General features: G+C 34.1%; 1 protein-coding gene and 1 long non-coding RNA gene across 2 annotated transcripts; one reads left to right on the forward strand and one right to left on the reverse strand.

The window, feature by feature from the left end:
• Window positions 1-1,615: 1,615 nt before the first annotated feature.
• On the forward strand, window positions 1,616-10,983 carry LOC149882452 (uncharacterized). Its single transcript, XR_016445191.1, has 3 exons — window positions 1,616-1,737; window positions 6,264-6,358; window positions 7,163-10,983. It is a non-coding gene; the product is annotated as an uncharacterized LOC149882452 (long non-coding RNA).
• Window positions 6,933-13,385, reverse strand: LOC149882453 (uncharacterized). Its single transcript, XM_090067429.1, has 5 exons — window positions 13,317-13,385; window positions 8,148-10,967; window positions 7,849-7,914; window positions 7,533-7,589; window positions 6,933-7,370 (listed from the first exon to the last, which is right to left on the reverse strand). The coding sequence occupies exons 2-5, from the start codon at window positions 10,936-10,938 to the stop codon at window positions 7,051-7,053; spliced, it is 3,234 nt and encodes a 1,077-aa protein (XP_089923555.1). The 5' UTR covers window positions 10,939-10,967; window positions 13,317-13,385; the 3' UTR covers window positions 6,933-7,050.
• Window positions 13,386-22,342: the final 8,957 nt, after the last annotated feature.

Below are 22,342 nucleotides of genomic sequence, written 5' to 3' on the forward strand. Positions count from 1 at the left end.
GTACTAAGATTAGTAGAGTTAGTACTAAGAGTTGCATCTGGCCGCCGTAATTTTCTTCGATGATGTCTTGAAAATTTCGTGACGTCGTTTTCAAACCTCTAGGGTCGATTTTAACCTTCGACCTTAAAGTCGATTTTAGCCTTCGGTGTGGCTCTGTACAACTTTTGCGGTGAAAAAGCTTGCGCGGAGTCTACAGTTGTATTTAGCCGACAGACGCTGGCAACGCAGAAACAGAATGACTCTTGGGCGGCGCAAACCGAGCGTTCAGCAAATTTCTAGCATTTTACGTCAAAGCGGACAATCTGCACGACAAATAAAGCTAACTTTCTCGTTGCAACAGTTAGTCACTGGACGTTGGACGAGTGTGTACAGCTGTTTTGCGTCGAAAGCCGACCGGTGGTCGGATGCGACTCTTCTTTTCATTCGAAAATCAGAACCTGGCCATCAGTCGTGTATCACCATCGAATGCTTAATGTAGTGATTTCTCGAAACGACAAAAGCTTGTAAATCAAACAGCCTCGCTGTACTGTTGCCTAATATGTTAACGGATGGCCAGGAACAACCTTGGTCTGTAATGTATGAGTTCGTTTTTCCATTCGAGGCACTAATTACTGCAGTTTTAAAAGTCACCTAAAGTATAAGCTCATCTCTCCATTCAAGAAAAACAAGCATCAGAGTTTCGGAAAGTTTGCATGCACGACACCACCATCGATGATACTTAAACAAACAGAAAATGAATTGCAAAACAGAACCACTGAATTGCAAAACATAACAACGGACAGCTTGTAAAAAGCATGGTGATGAGCTTCTTCAATCCAATCAAGGAACCAAGCATCACAGTTTCGGCAATGGTGCATGTGCAAATCAGCAAACTGTGATACTTAATCAAACAACTTCACTGTTTTGCTTAGTTTAAGAATGGATGGCTAAGAACAACCTCGTTAGTGAGTATGAAGTCATCTCTTCATTCAAGGAATTAATAATCAGAGTTTTAGAAGTCTCTTACGTGCGATACTACTATCAACGGTACTTAATCAAACAGCCTCTCAGAATGGCCTAGTTTGAGAACGGAAGGCTTGGAACAACCTTAGTAGTGGGTCATCAGTTCAACTTTTCATTCAAGGAATTAAGCATCTAAAATCTGAAAAATAAAAAGAAGAGCTCTTTGTTAGAAGTTCTTATTTTTATTTTTCCTCAACTTCTATTTCTTTTCTTTTTTTCTTTTTTTTTTTTAATGATAGTTTTTCTTTTTTTTTATCTATTTTGTTCGTTTAAATTAATACAACAGGCGTTTTAGGTCGTTTCTGTAACATTATTTAACACTTTAAATTGTAATAAATATTTGAACAGAAGAAAATCCTTTTCGTAACGTTAAAATGTCATAAGAACATTTCATCTTTACCAAATACGCTTGTAAAAATAGTTTCACTTTTAAAGTTTGTTGTATATGTCTTTTAATTTAGTGAATCGCAATTTGGATTTTCTTAGGCGCACATCTACTTTAGTTGCTTTTTCTTAAAGAAAGGTCACCAGAGTTTTCTTACACAGCCCCTGCAGCATAATCTTTAACAAAATACTCTTTTGAAAAGTTTTACATTGAAATAAACAAAAGCCATTTGCGTAAGTAGAGATAAATTAGAGAATAAAAAGTGCATAAACGCCTCGCTACTTTGATGAAGAAGAAACGGATGACTAGATGCAACTTTTTAATTTCGTGTGCTATCTCTTTCGATTAAGGTACTTTTTGAATATTTTTTCAAAGAAATGTTAGCGTAGTTTTCATCTATTAAATCTAAATCATGTTTAAAGGTAGTTTTTGAATGTTTTTTCAAAGAAATGTTAGCGTAGTTTTCATCTATTAAATCTAAATCATGTTTAAAGGTAGTTTTCGAATATTTTTTCAAAGAAATGTTAGCGTAGTTTTCCTCTTTTAGATCTAGCTTATGTTTAAGGTAGTTTTTAAATTTTTTTTTAAAGAAAAGTTGGCATAGTTTTCCTCTTTTGGATATAGCTTATGTTTAAGGTAGTTTTTAAATATTTTTTTAAAGAAAAGTTAGCGTAGTTTTCCTCTTTTAGATCTAGCTTATAATTCAGGTAGTTTTTGAATATTTTTTCAAATAAAAATTAGCAAAGTATAGTTTATTTAGCATGACATCATAAAATACTAAACTCAAAAAGGCAAGATAAAGTATAAGATAAACGTAAAATAAGATATAGATGAAAAAAATGTTAGGCTGCATAAAATCAAAAACTGCATTGCCTATCATAAACACAAATGTCTAGTGAGAGCTTTTAAAGTTCGTTCTTTTCGTCTTTTAATTTGGTGAATCGCGATTTGAATTTTCTAAGGCGCACATGTCTTTCAGTTGCTTTTTTCTTGAGGCAAGGTCGCCAGAGTTTTTTTACGCAGCTCCTGCAGCATAATCTTTAACAAAATACTCTTTTGTATTTCATTACATAGAAATAAACAAAAACCATATGCGTAAACAGAGATAAATTAGAACGCAAAAGTGCATAAAAAGCCTCGCTACTTTGCTATAGAAGAAGTGGATGACTAGATACAACTTTGTAAATTCGTGTACTATCTCAATGGATTAAGGTATTTTTCGAAAGTTTTTTAAAAGCATAAATAGCGCAGTCTTCCTCTTTTAAATCTAGCTTATGTCTATGGCAGTTTTTGAATAGATTTTCAAAGAAAGGTTAGCGTAGTTTTCCACTTTTAAGTTTAGCTTATGTAGCTTGACAAAACAACACACAAAAAGACAAGATAAAATATCAGATAAACGTAAAATAAAATATAAATGAAACTAAAGTTAGGCTGCATAAAAAACAAACAACTTAATAATCTACTAGACATGTTTAAGTTGAATTAAGTAAAGTCCTTTGCGCAAATTTGGGTAAATAAGAGAGTAAAAATCCATAAAAAGCCTCGATACTTTGCTGAAGAAGAAGATGACTATATGCAACTTTTTAAAATCGTGAGCTATCTATATCGATTTAGGTCCTTTTTGAATAGTTTTTCAAAGAAAGGTTAGCGTAGTTTTCCTCTTTAAAGTTTAGCTTATGTAGCTTGACATCACAGAACACAAAAAGATAAAATAAAATATAAGACAAACGTAAAATGAAAAATAGATGTAGCTGAAGTTAGGCTGCATAAAAAACCAACAACATAATAATCTACTAGGCATGTTTAAATTGAATTAAATAAAATCCTTTGCGCAAAAATAGGTATGTTAGAGAGTAAAAGTGCATAGAAAGCCTCGCTACTTTGCTGTGAAAGAAGTGGATGACTAGATACAACTTTTTAAAATCCTGTGCTATCTCTATCGATTAAGGTAGTTTTCGAAAGTTTTTTCAAAGCAAAAATAGCGTAGTCTTCCTCTTTTAAATCTAGATTATGTCTAAGGTAGTTTTTGAACAGCTTTTCAAAGAAAGGTTAGCGTAGCTTTCCTCTTTTAAGTTTAGCTTATGTAGCTTGACATCACAAAACACAAAACTCAAAAAGACAAAATAAAATATAAGATAAACGTAAAATAAAATATAGATGAAGCTAAAGTTAGACTGCATAAAAAAACAACAACGTAATAATCTACTAGAATCTAATAAAACCCTAGGCGCAAATGTAGGTATGTTAGAGAGTAAAAGTGCATAAAAAGCCTCGCTACTTTGTTTAAGGTAGTTTTTGAATAGTTTTTCAAAGAAAGCTTAGCGTAGTTTTCCTCTTTAAAGTTTAGCTTATGTAGCTTGACATCACAAAACACAAAACACTAAAAGGAAAGGTAATATAAAAGTTAATCGTAAAATAAAATGTAGGTGAAATAATAATCTTCTATATATGTTTGGATTGAATTAAATGAATTCTTTTGCGTAAATATAAGCAAACTAGTGAGAAAAAGTGCATAAAGAGCCTCGCTACTTTGCTGCAGAAGAAGTGGATGACTATATGCAATTTTTTAAAATCGTGTGCTATCTCTATCGATTAAGGTAGTTTTCGAAAGTTTTTTCAAAGTAAAAATAGTGTAGTTTTCCTCTTTTAAATCTAGCTTTTGTCTAGGGTAGTTTATGAATAGATTTTCAAAGAAAGGTTAGCGTAGCATTCCACTTTTAAGTTTAGCTTAAGTTGCTTGGCATCACAAAACTCAAAACTCAAAAAGAAAAGATAAAATATATGATAAACCTAAAACATAATATAGATGAAACTAAAGTTAGGCTGCATAAAAAACCAACAACATAATAATCTACTAGGCATGTTTAAATTGAATTAAATAAAATCCTTTGCGCAAATGTAGGTATGTTAGAGAGTAAAAGTGCATGAAAAGCCTCGCTACTTTGTTAAAGGTAGTTTTTGAGTAGTTTTTCAAAGCAAGTTTAGCGTAGTTTTCCTCTTTTATGTTTAGACTATGTAGCTTGACATCACAAAACACAAAGCTCAAAAAGGCAAGATAAAATATAAGTTAATCGTAAAATATAGATGAAACAAAGTTTAGACTGCATAAAAAACCAACAACATAATAATCTACTAGGCATGTTTAAGTTGAATTAAATAATGTCCTTTGCGCAAATTTGGGTAAATAAGAGAGTAAAAATCCATAAAAAGCCTCGATACTTTGCTGAAGAAGAAGATGACTATATGCAACTTTTTAAAATCGTGAGCTATCTATATCGATTTAGGTCCTTTTTGAGTACTTTTTCAAAGAAAAGTTAGCGCAGTTTTCCCCTTTTAAGATTAGATTATGAAGCTTGACATAACAAAACACAAAACTAACAAAGGCAAGATAAAATATAAGGTAAACGCAATATAAAGCATAGACGAAACTAAAGTTAGGCTGCATAAAATAAACGGGTAACAATACTCTTCTATGTATGTTTACATTGAGTTAAATAAAATCCTTTGCGCAAATATAGGTATGTTAGAGAATAAAAGTGCATAAAAAGCCTCAGTACTTTGCTGTAGAAGAAGTGGATGAGTAGATACAATTTTTTAAATTTGTGTGCTATCTCTATCGAATAAGTTAGTTTTCGAGAGTTTTTTCAAAGCAAAATTAGCGTAGTGTTCCTCTTTTAAATCTAGATTATCTCAAAAATAGATTTCGAATAGTTTTTCAAAGAAAGGTTAGCGCAGCTTTCCTCTTTTAACATTAGCTTATGTAGCTTGACATCACAGAACACAAAAAGATAAAATAAAATATAAGACAAACGTAAAATGAAAAATAGATGTAGCTAAAGTTAGGCTGCATAAAAAACCAACAACATAATAATCTACTAGGCATGTTTAAATTGAATTAAATAAAATCCTTTGCGCAAAAATAGGTATGTTAGAGAGTAAAAACGCATAAAAAGCCTCGCTACTTTGTTAAAGGTAGTTTTTGAATAGTTTTTCAAAGACAGGTTAGCGTAAATTTCCTCTTTAAAGTTTAGCTTATGTAGCTTGACATCACAAAATATAAAACTCAAAAAGACAAGATAAAATATAAGATAAACGCAAAATAAAATATAGATGAAACTAAAGTTAGGCTGCATACAAAACCAACAACATAATATTCTACTAGTTATGTTTAAATTGAATTAAATAAAATCCTTTACGCAAATATAGGTAAGTTAGAGAGTAAAAGTGCATAAAAAGCTTTACTTTGCTGAAGAAGAAGATGAATAGATGCAACTTTTTAAATTCGTGAGCTATCTCTATCGGTGTAAGGTAGTTTTTGAACAATTTTTCAAAGAAAAGTTAGCCTAGTTTTCTTCTTTTAAGTTTAAATTATGTAGCTTGACATCACAAAACACAAAACTCAAAAAGACAAGATAAAATATAAGATAAACGCAAAATAAAATATAGATGAAACTAAAGTTAGGCTGCATACAAAACCAACAACATAAAATTCTACTAGAAAAGTTAGCCTAGTTTCCTTCTTTTAAGTTTAGATTATGTAGCTTGACATCACAAAACACAAAAAGGCAAGATAAAATACAAGGTAAACGTAAAATAAAATAGAAGTCAAACAAAAGTTAGGTTGCATAAATACAAAAACTGCATTGCCAAAAATAGAATTTGTTGTCTAGAAAGACCTTTTAAAGTTTGTTTCTTTCGTCTATTGACTTAGTGAATCGCGATCTGGTTTTTCTTAGGCGCGCTTGTTTCTTAGTTGTTTGTTTTTGTAAAGAAACTTTATTCAGACGTTTTTTTTACGCAACTCCTTTAAAATTATTTTTAACAAAGTATTCTTTTATACGTGTTTACATTGAAATAAAACCCTTTGCGTAAATAGAGATAAATTAGAGAGCAAAAGTACATAAAAAGCCTCGCTACTTTGCAGAAGAAGAATTGAATGGCAAGATTCGTGTGCTTTCTCTTTCGTTTAAGGTACTTTTTGAATATTTTTTCAAAGAAAAGTTAGCGTAGTTTTCCTCTTTTAAGTTTAGCTTACGCAGCTTGACATCACAAAACGCAAAAACCAATAAGGCATGATAAAATACAAGATAAACGTAAAATAAAATAGAAGTGAAACAAAAGTTAGACTGCATAAAAAAAAACAAACAAACAAAAAACATAATATACTTCTATGTATGTTTACATTGAACTAAATAAAATCCTTTGTGTAAATATATGAAAAAATAGAGAGTAAGAGTTCATAAAAAAGCCTCGCTATTTTGCTGAAGAAGAAATGGATGTCTAGATCTTTTAAAATAAGGAACGTTTTGATTTCTTTTTCCGAAAAATGTTTGGAGCAGTTTTCCTTTTTTAAATTTCACTTATGCAGTTTAACATCACAGGAAATATTATTTTGCTTTTTAACAAACTCTTAAAAACATCAGAAGTAATTCTAAATGCAACTCTATTAAAAGTTTTCACAGAATAACAAAACGACTTCTTTTTTTTTTAAAGATAAAAAAAAGTTTGAACTATCTTTAAATAAGAAATGTGAGAACAGTTTAACAGAACTTCTTGTTTATTATGTCTTTAGCGAAACAGATAAAAATATTTGCAAAAGCATAGATAAAACAAACTACACAAAAGGCCCATCTTTATTGCCAAACTGAACAAACTTATCTAAACTACATAAATGGTCTCACGATATTGCCATATTGAACAAACTTTTCTAAACTACCCTCTTTTTGAATTTTTAGCTTCATGTTTTTAATTTTGTCTTTAATATGGCTTTGGTAGGAGTACTTTTGCAAGACATGAATGAGCTTGTCACTGCTATGATTTGCCAAGATGCCAAGGTAATCTTTGTACGAGCAACTTGAGCTTACATCTGTAAACACGTCTTGCAAGATGTATGCCAACACCAAAGCTGCACATCGTGGAAAACTTCTGGTGTTGAACCATTCGTTGTGGCCAGGGCAAGCATTCAGCTTTTCAACTATTTCATCTAAAATTTTACAAACTCAAGTCATAACACAAAGTGATTAAATCAAATATTCATTTGGTTCTGAAGTAAGACAAGATTTATTCTGTTTTTTTTTTTATTTATTTTTTTTTTGTTGACCTTATTGTTTGCACTGATAGCAATAACTGGTTTTTGAAAGATTACCTAAATGGCATTGGCTAACTTCTGCTTTGTTTTCCTTTGTTCTTGGCTGAGTTGATCCTGAAATAAAATAAAACCATGTTCATTTTTCTAATTCATAAAAACCATCAACAGTTTCTAAGTGTTAGAGATGATAACAAGCTGTGCATGATTTCTAACGGTCATGTTTCTAACTTCATCATTAGAAATCGGGTAGACACAACTTTCTAAAAGTGCACTTAGCAATGATGGCTAGTTTTTGTTAACAGTTAACCATCTGAAATTGTGCAAGAAGAGGTTTGTGTTTATATATGTTTGTATAAATTAGGTTTTACATTACCGATGAGTTCTTGAGTGAAAGATGGCATTTCCAACTTGATTTTTTTTCTTCTTGGATCTTTTACTTCTAAAACATAATCAGTTTAAGTATCATTCACTTGTATAAACATTTAAGCAATCACAGAATTAGTCCTGCAACAAATACATACACACTTCTGTGTTGTTTTTTTGGTTTGTTTTGTTTTTTTTACAGCTTTAACAATAAAAATAGGGCAAGGAGTTGATTTGGGCATTTTCATTTTTTGAAAGCTTGTTGAGATTTGCATAAAAATCAAAAATCAAAAATCAAAAAGAATTTACCTCTGGATGTAGAGGCAAGACTTTGGCTAAATAGGCTACCAACAGATTGAACAGCATAAGGTGAGAGCTGCTTTGCAAGAACAGTACCAGCCTGTTGGACTGGAACAGCTGAAACTGGATCAGATGAAAGAAACAAACTGGGTTTGGCCAATGTTTGCTGAAAAGCAACAAGGCTAGGAGTCAGAGGAACAGAAAAGACCTCTTTTGAAGGACAGAAAGCGACTTGCTGAGAAGGAGAAGCAGAAACAGGTTTGGCAACCACTTGCTCACTAAAGTAAACTGGAGAAAGATTTGCATGGTGTTCAATAATATCCGGTTCATCAGGAAATAATGTTAATGCAAGAGGAGAACAAGCTGTGCCAACAGGAACAGCTAGAGTCTGATCTACATCCATACAAACAGTTTGTTCATTAGGAACTAGTTGTGCAAGAGCAGGGGATAGTTCAAGAACTGGACCAGCGATTGTTTGTTCAGATGGAACAGACGAAACAGGAGTTGAGGTAGGTTCACACAAGAAATCTACAGCATGGTCGTTGCTATCCTCTAAAGGAACATTGTTTTCTACAGCTGGAGCAAACGGAACCACTGTGGTACAGCTGAAAGTAGCAGCACATTCTTCAGAGTCAGAACCGGAGTCTAAATCTTCCTCAAAGATGTCCTCAACCTCATGAAAACCGTACTCCTCTGCATTAGTTTGGAGCCAGTCCATCACATCCTTCTCCTTCTTTGGTGGTCTCTCAGACTTTTCAACAGTCAAAGACTCTATGACTCCGAAGGACTGTCCGATGCCCAGGGCAAAGCGCAACTCCTCTGCAGCGTTCCACTGGGACACATAAAAGCTATCCATTGTGTTCCTGCTGTGCTTCATGTAGAGTGTAGCGAACCGCTCGCGATCTTCTTTGCTGTTGTTGGCAAAGTAAGTGGCTATCGAACCGCGAATGCAAGTGGGAGTAAGACGCTTCATGGGAATGTTTACTTGGCTTTTTCTGAAGCAGGACGTCAGGCAAGAGGAGATAGCAGAGGAACCCATCTGGTAAACAGGCACTCTAGTTGCACCGAGTGTCACACATTCGTCTTTGTTGGGTCTCATCGATGGAAAAAGGGGCCTGTAGCAGTCGCTCAACTCCAAAACAGTCTTGGTGTCTGCAGCCATGTAGTGAGAGTCGTTGACAAGAAGGTCTCTGTATCTCAGCAAATAAATATCGATCAACACTTTCAAGTCGTTCGGCACTAGAATGTTTTTGGCTCCGTACTTGTATGCTGTTTTGTAGCGCTCTTGCACAATGCAATATCCACACTCACTCTTCTCAGCAGCCATGTAGTCTCTAATGTTTAAAAGAGCAATGTTAGATTTTCTTAAACTGTTAATTACAGTGACAGAGAGCAGAAGATGGTTTCGTAGAGACACAGCATTGTCTCTAGTCGGTGTAAGAGACGGCTTTCTAATCGATTCCACTAACTCTCTTACGTATGCAGACTTGCCATATTCGGTCAGCAAACTGACATTGATGATGTTGATGCATTTTTTGCTTTTCACAAGGCTCCTCCTCAAAGAACGAAAGGGCCTTAGCACTTTTTGTAACTCCTCCACCTTGCAGCGCAAACGTCGGATGGCCTCATGAGAAAGTCCGAAATAGACATTCCTGGCTTCACTGAAACGAAACAGGAGACAAAGGTAGACGAGGCGGTTGTACAACGTGTGACAAGACATGGCTTTTGTTTGGTCAAGTTCACTCAGCTTGGAATTGAGCTGAATGTTTTTAAAGTGCATGGAAAAGTATCTATCCTCCAAAACGTTGGAATTGGTGAGAGCGTTCGGGTGCAGCGTCAGCGTGCTGTCACAACATGTCAATATTTCAACAACTGCATTTTTGTAGATCTTTGCTTGTGACAAAGTGTTGTTGTTGGCTACCACAAGCCACTTTTCAAAATCTCTGAAGAGCTCATCTGCTGACTGGTAATAAAAGTGAAAAGCATCTTTGTCCAGCTGAAACAAGAGTCTCTTATCTTCTGTTAAGACGGAGGAGTTGGAAACCAAGTGCTTTAAGGAATTAAAATCAGAGTCTAGGACAGATTCGGTGTTCAGCTCTTTGTTTTCTACAGAGGTGCAGTGGTTTGCAGAAGGAGCCTCGGACGAACCAGCAACTGATGAGGGCAAGCTTAAAAGAGGATCAGAGGAAAGAACCGGAGAAGAAAAAGAGGAGGAAGGCCCAGGAGCAGAGGATGCAGAGCCTGATGCAGACGCTTGTTCAGCTACTGGCTTAATACCAAAGAAGGCAGGTCGAATAAATTGAGGGACATAGAGCTTCTCGTTGTCGTATCGCTTTGCCTCTGCAATCTTTTGTTTGATCGTCTTGGAATCGTAGAAATGAGTCTCTTTCAAGTGTATGTCCAGTCGGTCGTAATACTTCCAACATTGCAAACAGGGGTAAGGTTTTGGACAGCCGGACTTGCGTTCGAGACGAGCATGCTGAAACTTCCTGACCATTGCAGAGTAAAAGATGGAAGCTTCATCCAAAGTCCAAGAATGATCTTTTTTAGTCAAGTGTCTTTTAATGCTTGTGGACGAATGTTTGCACAAAGGCATCGGACAGCTAACAGCGTACCTCTTCTTGGTACCATAGAAAGGTACAACCCTGTTTACGGAGCCACACGCTGCAACTAATGCGGCCCTGACTTTGTTTTTGAGCTTTAAGTCTCTCTGTTCTTGTGACTGCCTTCTTTTCTTTTTTTTCGCTTTAGAGTTCGGAGAAGGGGCAACAACAGAGTTGTTTTCTTGTGAAGAAGACATGTTCAGGTGTTTGTTTGCAACGGTTTATGCTAAAAAAAAAGAAAACAGTTAGTGAGAGTGTTTTTCTTCTGCCTGCATCCAATCCTGGAATGTTTACAACTGCAGGGAAGAGCTGTGTTTTTTCGAATCCTCTGCAAAAGAGAAAAAAGAAAGAAAAGAGAGCAACAAGAAGAAACAAAGTTTCCACTAGCAAATGAAAAAGAATGAGAGCAACTAGCATTACATGCATGGTGGCAGCAGTGATTGCTATTATGAGAAGGAGAATGAGAAAAAAAAAAAAAAAAAAGAAACAAATAAATAAAGAGATGGAGTTTGAGAGGATCTCGCAACCATATGACTCAAAGAAAGAAACTGTGTTGAAAAAAGGCAAGAGAGGGCAAATAGAACTTGCTAACAAGGACAAATGACAGACATAACTACAACAGTAACAACTCTCATTGCAAGCATAATAACAACAACAGCATCAGCATCACTGACTCAGAGAGTGTTGACAAAACAAAACAGATTAAAAAAACAAGCAATGTGGCTGAACCGTAACAACAATCATTGCATGTATAACAACAACAACAACAACAACAACAACAACAACAACAACAACAGCAACAGCATCACTGACTCAGAGGGTATTGATAAAAAAAAACAAGCAAAACAAAAACAAACAAAAAAAAAAAAAACAAATAAAAAAACAAAACAAGCAAATTGGGTGAACAGTAACAACTCTCATTGCAAGCATAATAACAACAACAGCATCAGCATCACTGACTCAGAGAGTGTTGACAAAATAAAATAGATAATAAACAAGCAAAGTGGGTGAACAGTAACAGCTCTCACTGCAAGCATAATAACAACAACAGCATCAGCATCACTGACTCAGAGAGTGTTGATAAAATAAAACAGACTATAAACAAACAAAGTGGGTGAACAGTAACAGCTCTCATTGAAAGCATAATAACAACAACAGCATCAGCAACAGCATCACTAACTCAGAGGATATATAAAAAAACAAACAAACAAACAAACAAACAAAAAAAACAAGCAAAGTGGCTGAACAGTAACAGCTATCATTGCAAGTAAAATAACAACAACAGCATCAGCAACATCATCACTGACTCAGAGAGTGGTGATAAAATAAAACAGATTAAAAAACAAGCAAAGTGGCTAAACAGTAACAACTATAACTACAAGTAAAATAACAAAAGCAGCAACAGCATCACTAACTCGCAGGGTGTTGATAAAAAAACAACAACAAACAAATAAAGCAAGCAAAGTGGGTGAACATTAACACTCATTGCAACTATAATAACACCAACAGCAACAGCATCAGTGACTCAAAGGGTGTTGATAAACAAAAACAAAAGCACAAACAAAACAAGCAAAGTGGGTGAACATTAACAACACTTATTGCAAGCATAATAACAACAACACCATCAGCATCACTGACTCAGAGAGTGTTGATAAAATAAAATAATTTATAAACAAGCCAAGTTGGTGAACATTAACAAACACTCATTGCAGCTATAATAAGAATAAGAACAACAGCAACAGCAACACCATCACTGACTCAGAGAGTGTTGATAAAATAAAATAGATTATAAACATGCCAAGTTGGTGAACATTAACAAACACTCATTGCAACTATAACAACGACTACAGCAACAGCATCACTTACTCAGAGAGTGTTGAGAAAAAAAAAAAAAAAAAAAAAACAAACAAAACAGAAAACAAAAATACAAGCCAAGTGGGGGAACATTAACAAACACTCATTGCAACTATAACAACAACAACAGCAACAGCATCACTTACTCAGAGAGTGTTTATAAATAAAACAAAAAACAAAAACAAAAAACAAAAATACAAGCCAAGTGGGTGATTACTAACAGCGCTAACAGCAGCAATAACAGTGTCCTTAGAAACAACAAACAAGTACAACAGCAACAACTGCTTTTACAGAGTATAACAATAACAACAACATGGCTGACACAAGTGTCAATGGCACTAACAACAACACAAGGGTTGGAATAAAAACCTATAGGCAAAAGGAGAGCTGCATTCAGACAAGATCGATTACAAAGAGGCTCTTCTTTTTGGACAGAGGAGAAACTGCTTTTGAGGGACAGAGGGACTTTTGTTGTTGTTGTTGTACAGAAACCAACAAACTTTTATTGAACCGAATATAACCGAACATAACCGAAAGTCTTGTTTGCTTCTGTTTTGTGCCATCAAGAAGGGAAAACAAAACATCACGAAACAAACGAAGCAAACGAAACAAACAAACAAACAAACGAACGAAACAAACAAAAATACAATTAAATAAATAAACAAACAAACGAAACAAACAAACAAACAAAAACAAATAGGAAAAATAGAAAACGCAGTACCGAAACCTCGCCATTTTTATCCTTCCTCGAGCTTTCTTTGGGCGCCAAAGACCGAGAAAGTTGAGCAAACGTGACGTTGAGGGGGGGGGGGGTACTTAAGGCCAGCAGACCGACCAATGGCAAGCTTAGGAGAGACCCACGTGAATGTTACATTTTCTTTCTATGTACGCTGAATCCGCTCAAAGTCTGGAATTTCCAGCATTCACGTGTCATCACTCCAGCCACCAGATTGGCCCACACTTTGCACACTTTCAAGACTAGAACTTCACTTAATCACAAATTGAGCCAAAAAAAAACTAAGTCTCGCATGGCGACAACTTTTCCAAAAGCAAACAAAGGCAAACGAAGGCAAACGAAGAAAAAACAAAAACAAGTAAACAAAAACAAAACCGAAAAGGGAGAGAGAGAGAGAGAGAGTGAGTCGACTCATTTCTTTCGACTGCCTTAAACGAGAAGTCTAAAACGTTTAAAAGTTGAAAACTAAGTTTTTTAAATGAACTGCACCGAAAAAACTTTACGACAGTTTAGCTGGTTAAAAACGCAGAGGAAAATATTTTATAAAATTTAAGCGTTCTAAAGATGTTCATTTTTGTTTTTGTTTTTTTTATTTTGGTTTGTTTCTGGCTTGTTTCTTTTTTTTAAATTCTAGCGATCGAGCATATTTGAACGGTTTCATCAACCTGTTGGCGCACGTGCTCGAGAGCTAGAACTTCGATTGCTTTTGTTGTTGAGAATGGAGAATGTCCGAGCAGGTTTTTTTATCGATTTCATCGCTTGTGGCGAGGCAAAAATCAAAACGCTTTTTGGACGAAAGAAAAGAGATTAAAAGGAAAAAAGAGAAGAAAAAAAAAAACAAAAAAATAGGTTATGTGTCATAAACATTTATTTTCTCACGCGATGACGTCTAGTTTTGTTACAGTAATTAAAATATGGTATCAAGTTTGTAATTTCTATCTTATTTTTAGTTACGGATAATTGCCAATTATGTCACGTTTAGTATACACAACGCTGTTTTCTTAATAGCAATATGATACAAACAAGTTATATAAAAAAAAAGCGTTCGCTCGATCTTCCTTAGTCAGTTGAACAAAAAGAAATTTTCACAACATATGATTGATTTGGTTGTCCTAGCAAGCTGTTTTAGCAAACGGCTAGAGGTTGCAACTGTTGTTCATTGAAAACGAAAAATCTAGCGTCCGCAAGAAATTTTTGAATACATAATGTACACAAAAGTGGCACTAACAAATGGAAATGTAAAAAAACTGTTTACCTTGATGCCAGACTCGCAGAGATGTTGTCGCTCGTTGCTATCGACTGCGAACAGCTTTGTTGTTTTTCGAAGTGCCTCTTTACTCTACTTATAGCCGAAGTTTTGGCTTTGAAAAAAAATACGAACGTCGTTAAGCTCAACGAGCTGCTTTAATTGTTGTTCGTGCGAAAACGAAATGCTTAAAACGGATTAAAGTGTTGGCGTAATTACACTTTTCGACCGCGATGCAGTTTGTCAACTCTAGCGTATTTTTTTGGCTCGTGGAGCAAAAGCCTCATGATAATAGCAAAGGCTTAAAATGTCTTAACATGTCAGCAAAGGCTTAATATGCTTAATAAACTGTGGTTAAGTTTTTGCGGTGCAGTTCATTTACAACTTAATTTGCAACTTGCTGGCACAAGCAAACGTTTATGACTTCTCGTTTAAGACAGTTGAGCGAAATCAGTCGACTCACTCATTCTCCCTTTTCTGTTTTGTTTTTTTGTTTTTGTTTTTGTTTGTTTTTTTTCTTTGTTTGTCTTTTGTTTAAAATGTAAAAAACTCGAAAGGAAAGTTGTTGCTTTGTTTGCTTATTGAAAGTTTTCGCCAGTTGCAAGACTTTGTTTTGTTTTTTTTTACTTATTAAAATATCGAGGAAAATATTTGAGGACATCGCATTCTAATGGTGCCTTTATAACAACATCTAACGATTTAACGTTTAATGTTGTGCTCAAAAAAAAAATTCTTTTTATATCTCTCAATGGTCTCCAACGATAAAACTGCCGACCAATCGCAACGATTAAACAGCCAACCAATGGCAGCTCAGTGGTTTGAGAAGTGAGATCATTCGATTTCCTTTTATTATCTCCAGTTTGAACTAGTGCTTGGCTTGTGGTGCAGAAACTAAAACTTCCCGTTTTTGTATTTTGTTTTGAATTTCTTTGCTTTGAGCTTTTTAATCGATCGATAGCTTTAGGAGAAAAGAAGAAACCCCTCTGACGAAGTCTTGGCTTTTTTAAAAACGCTCAAATTTTGGCAAACAAATCTCATACGAAACGCTACTTTGATGTCAAGCTTTCGTTACTCCCTACTCCCTTCTAGCGGAGGGCGGCAAAAAGGTATTGCATCCTAGAGCTAAAAGGGAGGAGGGAAGCAAGTTTTTTTTCGTTTTGTTTGCTTTTTTATGTTTTTTGTTTTTTTGAGGGGGGAGAGTTAGAGGGTAAGGGGGTTAGGATTAGAGGGGGTTGGGGTTACGGTTTGGAAACCTGGGGACGAGGATATCAAGCAGGAGTTTAGTGTTAAGGTTAAAGGGTTAGGGTTAGGGTTAGGGTTAGGGTTAGGGTTAGGGTTAGGGTTAGGGTTAGGGTTAGGGTTAGGGTTAGGGTTAAAGGGCCCACGAGGGGCGTCCTTCAATTGTAAAATGCCTTTAGACGCACGTGTCTAGTCGTCTCGTTGCATCGACCTAGAGGAGTTTTCTGATAGATCTTGCGCTTTGGGCTCAGTTAATCGGTCTGTATCCATTGTAAACACGGTGTCTGCCGTTAGAAAATCGTTAACCAGGCGTTTGTGAGCTTTAACAACCATCCCTTTGAGTTTAAAACGAACGTTTCTTCAAAAGCCACTCGAGATGGAGGTACTCACGGAGGTTTGTTACGGTAACAACCCTGTGGTTTGCCATCTTCTTTCTTTCCGCAGCGTCGCAAACGCATCGGCCGGTCTCTTAGGTGACGAAAAAACGTCTGATCTCTCGACTGGAATGCTTAACGTACTAAGATTAGTAGAGTTAGTACTAAGAGTTGCATCTGGCCGCCGTAATTTTCTTCGATGATGTCTTGAAAATTTCGTGACGTCGTTTTCAAACCTCTAGGGTCGATTTTAACCTTCGACCTTAAAGTCGATTTTAGCCTTCGGTGTGGCTCTGTACAACTTTTGCGGTGAAAAAGCTTGCGCGGAGTCTACAGTTGTATTTAGCCGACAGACGCTGGCAACGCAGAAACAGAATGACTCTTGGGCGGCGCAAACCGAGCGTTCAGCAAATTTCTAGCATTTTACGTCAAAGCGGACAATCTGCACGACAAATAAAGCTAACTTTCTCGTTGCAACAGTTAGTCACTGGATCGTTGGACGAGTGTGTACAGCTGTTTTGCGTCGAAAGCCGACCGGTGGTCGGATGCGACTCTTCTTTTCATTCGAAAATCAGAACCTGGCCATCAGTCGTGTATCACCATCGAATGCTTAATGTAGTGATTTCTCGAAACGACAAAAGCTTGTAAAACAAACAGCTTCGCTGTACTGTTGCCTAATATGTTAACGGATGGCCAGGAACAACCTTGGTCTGTAATGAATGAGTTCGTTTTTCCATTCGAGGCACTAATTACTGCAGTTTTAAAAGTCACCTAAAGTATAAGCTCATCTCTCCATTCAAGAAAAACAAGCATCAGAGTTTCGGAAAGTTTGCATGCACGACACCACCATCGATGATACTTAAACAAACAGAAAATGAATTGCAAAACAGAACCACTGAATTGCAAAACATAACAACGGACAGCTTGTAAAATGCATGGTGATGAGCTTCTTCAATCCAATCAAGGAACCAAGCATCACAGTTTCGGCAATGGTGCATGTGCAAATCAGCAAACTGTGATACTTAATCAAACAACTTCACTGTTTTGCTTAGTTTAAGAACGGATGGCTAAGAACAACCTCGTTAGTGAGTATGAAGTCATCTCTTCATTCCAGGAATTAATAATAATCAGAGTTTTAGAAGTCTCTTACGTGCGATACTACTATCAACGGTACTTAATCAAACAGCCTCTCAGAATGGCCTAGTTTGAGAACGGAAGGCTAGGAACAACCTTAGTAGTGAGTCATCAGTTCAACTTTTCATTCAAGGAATTAAGCATCTAAAATCTGAAAAATAAAAAGAAGAGCTCTTTGTTAGAAGTTCTTATTTTTATTTTTCCTCAACTTCTATTTCTTTTCTTTTTTTACTTTTTTTTTTTTAATGATAGTTTTTCTTTTTTTTTATCTATTTTGTTCGTTTAAATTAATACAACAGGCGTTTTAGGTCGTTTCTGTAACATTATTTAACACTTTAAATTGTAATAAATATTTGAACAGAAGAAAATCCCTTTCGTAACGTTAAAATGTCATAAGAACATTTCATCTTTACCAAATACGCTTGTAAAAATAGTTTCACTTTTAAAGTTTGTTGTATATGTCTTTTAATTTAGTGAATCGCAATTTGGATTTTCTTAGGCGCACATCTACTTTAGTTGCTTTTTCTTAAAGAAAGGTCACCAGAGTTTTCTTACACAGCCCCTGCAGCATAATCTTTAACAAAATACTCTTTTGAAAAGTTTTACATTGAAATAAACAAAAGCCATTTGCGTAAGTAGAGATAACTTAGAGAATAAAAAGTGCATAAACGCCTCGCTACTTTGATGAAGAAGAAACGGATGACTAAATGCAACTTTTTAATTTCGTGTGCTATCTCTTTCGATTAAGGTACTTTTTGAATATTTTTTCAAAGAAATGTTAGCGTAGTTTTCCTTTTTTAAATTTAAATCATGTTTAAAGGTAGTTTTTGAATGTTTTTTCAAAGAAATGTTAGCGTAGTTTTCATCTATTAAATTTAAATCATGTTTAAAGGTAGTTTTTGAATGTTTTTTCAAAGAAATGTTAGCGTAGTTTTCATCTATTAAATCTAAATCATGTTTAAAGGTAGTTTTCGAATATTTTTTCAAAGAATTGTTAGCGTAGTTTTCCTCTTTTAGATCTAGCTTATGTTTAAGGTAGTTTTTGAGTATTTTTTCAAAGAAAAGTTAGCGTAGTTTTCCTCTTTTAGATCTAGCTTATGTTTAAGGTAGTTTTTGAGTATTTTTTCAAAGAAAAGTTAGCGTAGTTTTCCTCTTTTAGATCTAGCTTATGTTTAAGGTAGTTTTTAAATATTTTTTTAAAGAAAAGTTAGCATAGTTTTCCTCTTTTGGATATAGCTTATGTTTAAGGTAGTTTTTAAATATTTTTTTTAAAGAAAAGTTAGCGTAGTTTTCCTCCTTTAGATCTAGCTTATAATTCAGGTAGTTTTTGAATATTTTTTCAAATAAAAATTAGCAAAGTATAGTTTATTTAGCATGACATCACAAAATACTAAACTCAAAAAGGCAAGATAAAGTATAAGATAAACGTAAAATAAGATATAGATGAAACAAATGTTAGGCTGCATAAAATCAAAAACTGCATTGCCTATCATAAACACAAATGTCTAGTGAGAGCTTTTAAAGGTCGTTCTTTTCGTCTTTTAATTTGGTGAATCGCGATTTGAATTTTCTAAGGCGCACATGTCTTTCAGTTGCTTTTTTCTTAAGGAAAGGTCGCCAGAGTTTTTTTACGCAGCTCCTGCAGCATAATCTTTAACAAAATACTCTTTTGTATATCATTACATAGAAATAAACAAAAACCATATGCGTAAACAGAGATAAATTAGAACGCAAAAGTGCATAAAAAGCCTCGCTACTTTGCTATAGAAGAAGTGGATGACTAGATACAACTTTGTAAATTCGTGCACTACCTCAATGGATTAAGGTATTTTTCGAAAGTTTTTTAAAAGCATAAATAGCGTAGTCTTCCTCTTTTAAATCTAGCTTATGTCTAAGGCAGTTTTTGAATAGATTTTCAAAGAAAGGTTAGCGTACTTTTCCACTTTTAAGTTTAGCTTATGTAGCTTGACAAAACAACACACAAAAAGACAAGATAAAGTATCAGATAAACGTAAAATAAAATATAAATGAAACTAAAGTTAGGCTGCATAAAAAACAAACAACTTAATAATCTACTAGACATGTTTAAGTTGAATTAAGTAAAGTCCTTTGCGCAAATTTGGGTAAATAAGAGAGTAAAAATCCATAAAAAGAAGAAGTGGATGAGTAGATACAATTTTTTAAATTTGTGTGCTATCTCTATTGAATAAGGTAGTTTTCGAGAGTTTTTTCAAAGCAAAATTAGCGTAGTGTTCCTCTTTTAAATCTAGATTATCTCAAAAATAGATTTCGAATAGTTTTTCAAAGAAAGGTTAGCGCAGCTTTCCTCTTTTAACATTAGCTTATGTAGCTTGACATCACAGAACACAAAAAGATAAAATAAAATATAAGACAAACGTAAAATGAAAAATAGATGTAGCTAAAGTTAGGCAGCATAAAAAACCAACAACATAATAATCTACTAGGCATGTTTAAATTGAATTAAATAAAATCCTTTGCGCAAAAATAGGTATGTTAGAGAGTAAAAGCGCATAGAAAGCCTCGCTACTTTGCTGTGAAAGAAGTGGATGACTAGATACAACTTTTTAAAATCCTGTGCTATCTCTATCGATTAAGGTAGTTTTCGAAAGATTTTTCAAAGCAAAAATAGCGTAGTCTTTCTCTTTTAAATCTAGATTATGTCTAAGGTAGTTTTTGAACAGCTTTTCAAAGAAAGGTTAGCGTAGCTTTCCTCTTTTAAGTTTAGCTTATGTAGCTTGACATCACAAAACACAAAATTCAAAAAGACAAAATAAAATATAAGATAAACGTAAAATAAAATATAGATGAAGCTAAAGTTAGACTGCATAAAAAAACAACAACGTAATAACCTACTAGAATCTAATAAAACCCTATGCACAAATGTAGGTATGTTAGAGAGTAAAAGTGCATAAAAAGCCTCGCTACTTTGTTTAAGGTAGTTTTTGAATAGTTTTTCAAAGAAAGCTTAGCGTAGTTTTCCTCTTTAAAGTTTGGCTTATGTAGCTTGACATCACAAAACACAAAACACTAAAAGGAAAGGTAATATAAAAGTTAATCGTAAAATAAAATGTAGGTGAAATAAATGTTAGGCTGCATAAAAGAAAAAAAAAATCGTAACATAATAATCTTCTATATATGTTTGGATTGAATTAAATGAATTCCTTTGCGTAAATATAAGCAAACTAGTGAGAAAAAGTGCATAAAGAGCCTCGCTACTTTGCTGCAGAAGTAGTGGATGACTATATGCAATTTTTTAAAATCGTGTGCTATCTCTATCGATTAAGGTAGTTTTCGAAAGTTTTTTCAAAGTAAAAATAGTGTAGTTTTCCTCTTTTAAATCTAGCTTTTGTCTAGGGTAGTTTATGAATAGATTTTCAAAGAAAGGTTAGCGTAGCATTCCACTTTTAAGTTTAGCTTAAGTTGCTTGGCATCACAAAACTCAAAACTCAAAAAGAAAAGATAAAATATATGATAAACCTAAAACATAATATAGATGAAACTAAAGTTAGGCTGCATAAAAAACCAACAACATAATAATCTACTAGGCATGTTTAAATTGAATTAAATAAAATCCTTTGCGCAAATGTAGGTATGTTAGAGAGTAAAAGTGCATGAAAAGCCTCGCTACTTTGTTAAAGGTAGTTTTTGAATAGTTTTTCAAAGCAAGTTTAGCGTAGTTTTCCTCTTTTATGTTTAGACTATGTAGCTTGACATCACAGAACACAAAGCTCAAAAAGGCAAGATAAAATATAAGTTAATCGTAAAATATAGATGTAACAAAGTTTAGACTGCATAAAAAACCAACAACATAATAATCTACTAGGCATGTTTAAGTTGAATTAAATAATGTCCTTTGCGCAAATATAGGAAAGTTAGAGTAAAAATCCATAAAAAGCCTCGATACTTTGCTGAAGAAGAAGATGACTATATGCAACTTTTTAAAATTGTGAGCTATCTATATCGATTTAGGTCCTTTTTGAGTACTTTTTCAAAGAAAAGTTAGCGCAGTTTTCCCCTTTTAAGATTAGATTATGAAGCTTGACATAACAAAACACAAAACTAACAAAGGCAAGATAAAATATAAGGTAAACGCAATATAATGTATAGATGAAACTAAAGTTAGGCTGCATAAAACAAACGGGTAACAATACTCTTCTATGTATGTTTACATTGAGTTAAATAAAATCCTTTGCGCAAATATAGGTATGTTAGAGAATAAAAGTGCATAAAAAGCCTCAGTACTTTGCTGTAGAAGAAGTGGATGAGTAGATACAATTTTTTAAATTTGTGTGCTATCTCTATCGAATAAGTTAGTTTTCGAGAGTTTTTTCAAAGCAAAATTAGCGTAGTGTTCCTCTTTTAAATCTAGATTATCTCAAAAATAGATTTCGAATAGTTTTTCAAAGAAAGGTTAGCGCAGCTTTCCTCTTTTAACATTAGCTTATGTAGCTTGACATCACAGAACACAAAAAGATAAAATAAAATATAAGACAAACGTAAAATGAAAAATAGATGTAGCTAAAGTTAGGCTGCATAAAAAACCAACAACATAATAATCTACTAGGCATGTTTAAATTGAATTAAATAAAATCCTTTGCGCAAAAATAGGTATGTTAGAGAGTAAAAGCGCATAAAAAGCCTCGCTACTTTGTTAAAGGTAGTTTTTGAATAGTTTTTCAAAGACAGGTTAGCGTAAATTTCCTCTTTAAAGTTTAGCTTATGTAGCTTGACATCACAAAATATAAAACTCAAAAAGACAAGATAAAATATAAGATAAACGCAAAATAAAATATAGATGAAACTAAAGTTAGGCTGCATACAAAACCAACAACATAATATTCTACTAGTTATGTTTAAATTGAATTAAATAAAATCCTTTACGCAAATATAGGTAAGTTAGAGAGTAAAAGTGCATAAAAAGCTTTACTTTGCTGAAGAAGAAGATGAATAGATGCAACTTTTTAAATTCGTGAGCTATCTCTATCGGTGTAAGGTAG

This window comes from Hydra viridissima, unplaced genomic scaffold, assembly GCF_058129835.1.
Source record: "Hydra viridissima isolate aposymbiotic clone 2 unplaced genomic scaffold, HvirCarnegie_v1 scaffold_11, whole genome shotgun sequence".
In the NCBI taxonomy this organism is placed as follows: domain Eukaryota; kingdom Metazoa; phylum Cnidaria; class Hydrozoa; order Anthoathecata; family Hydridae; genus Hydra; species Hydra viridissima.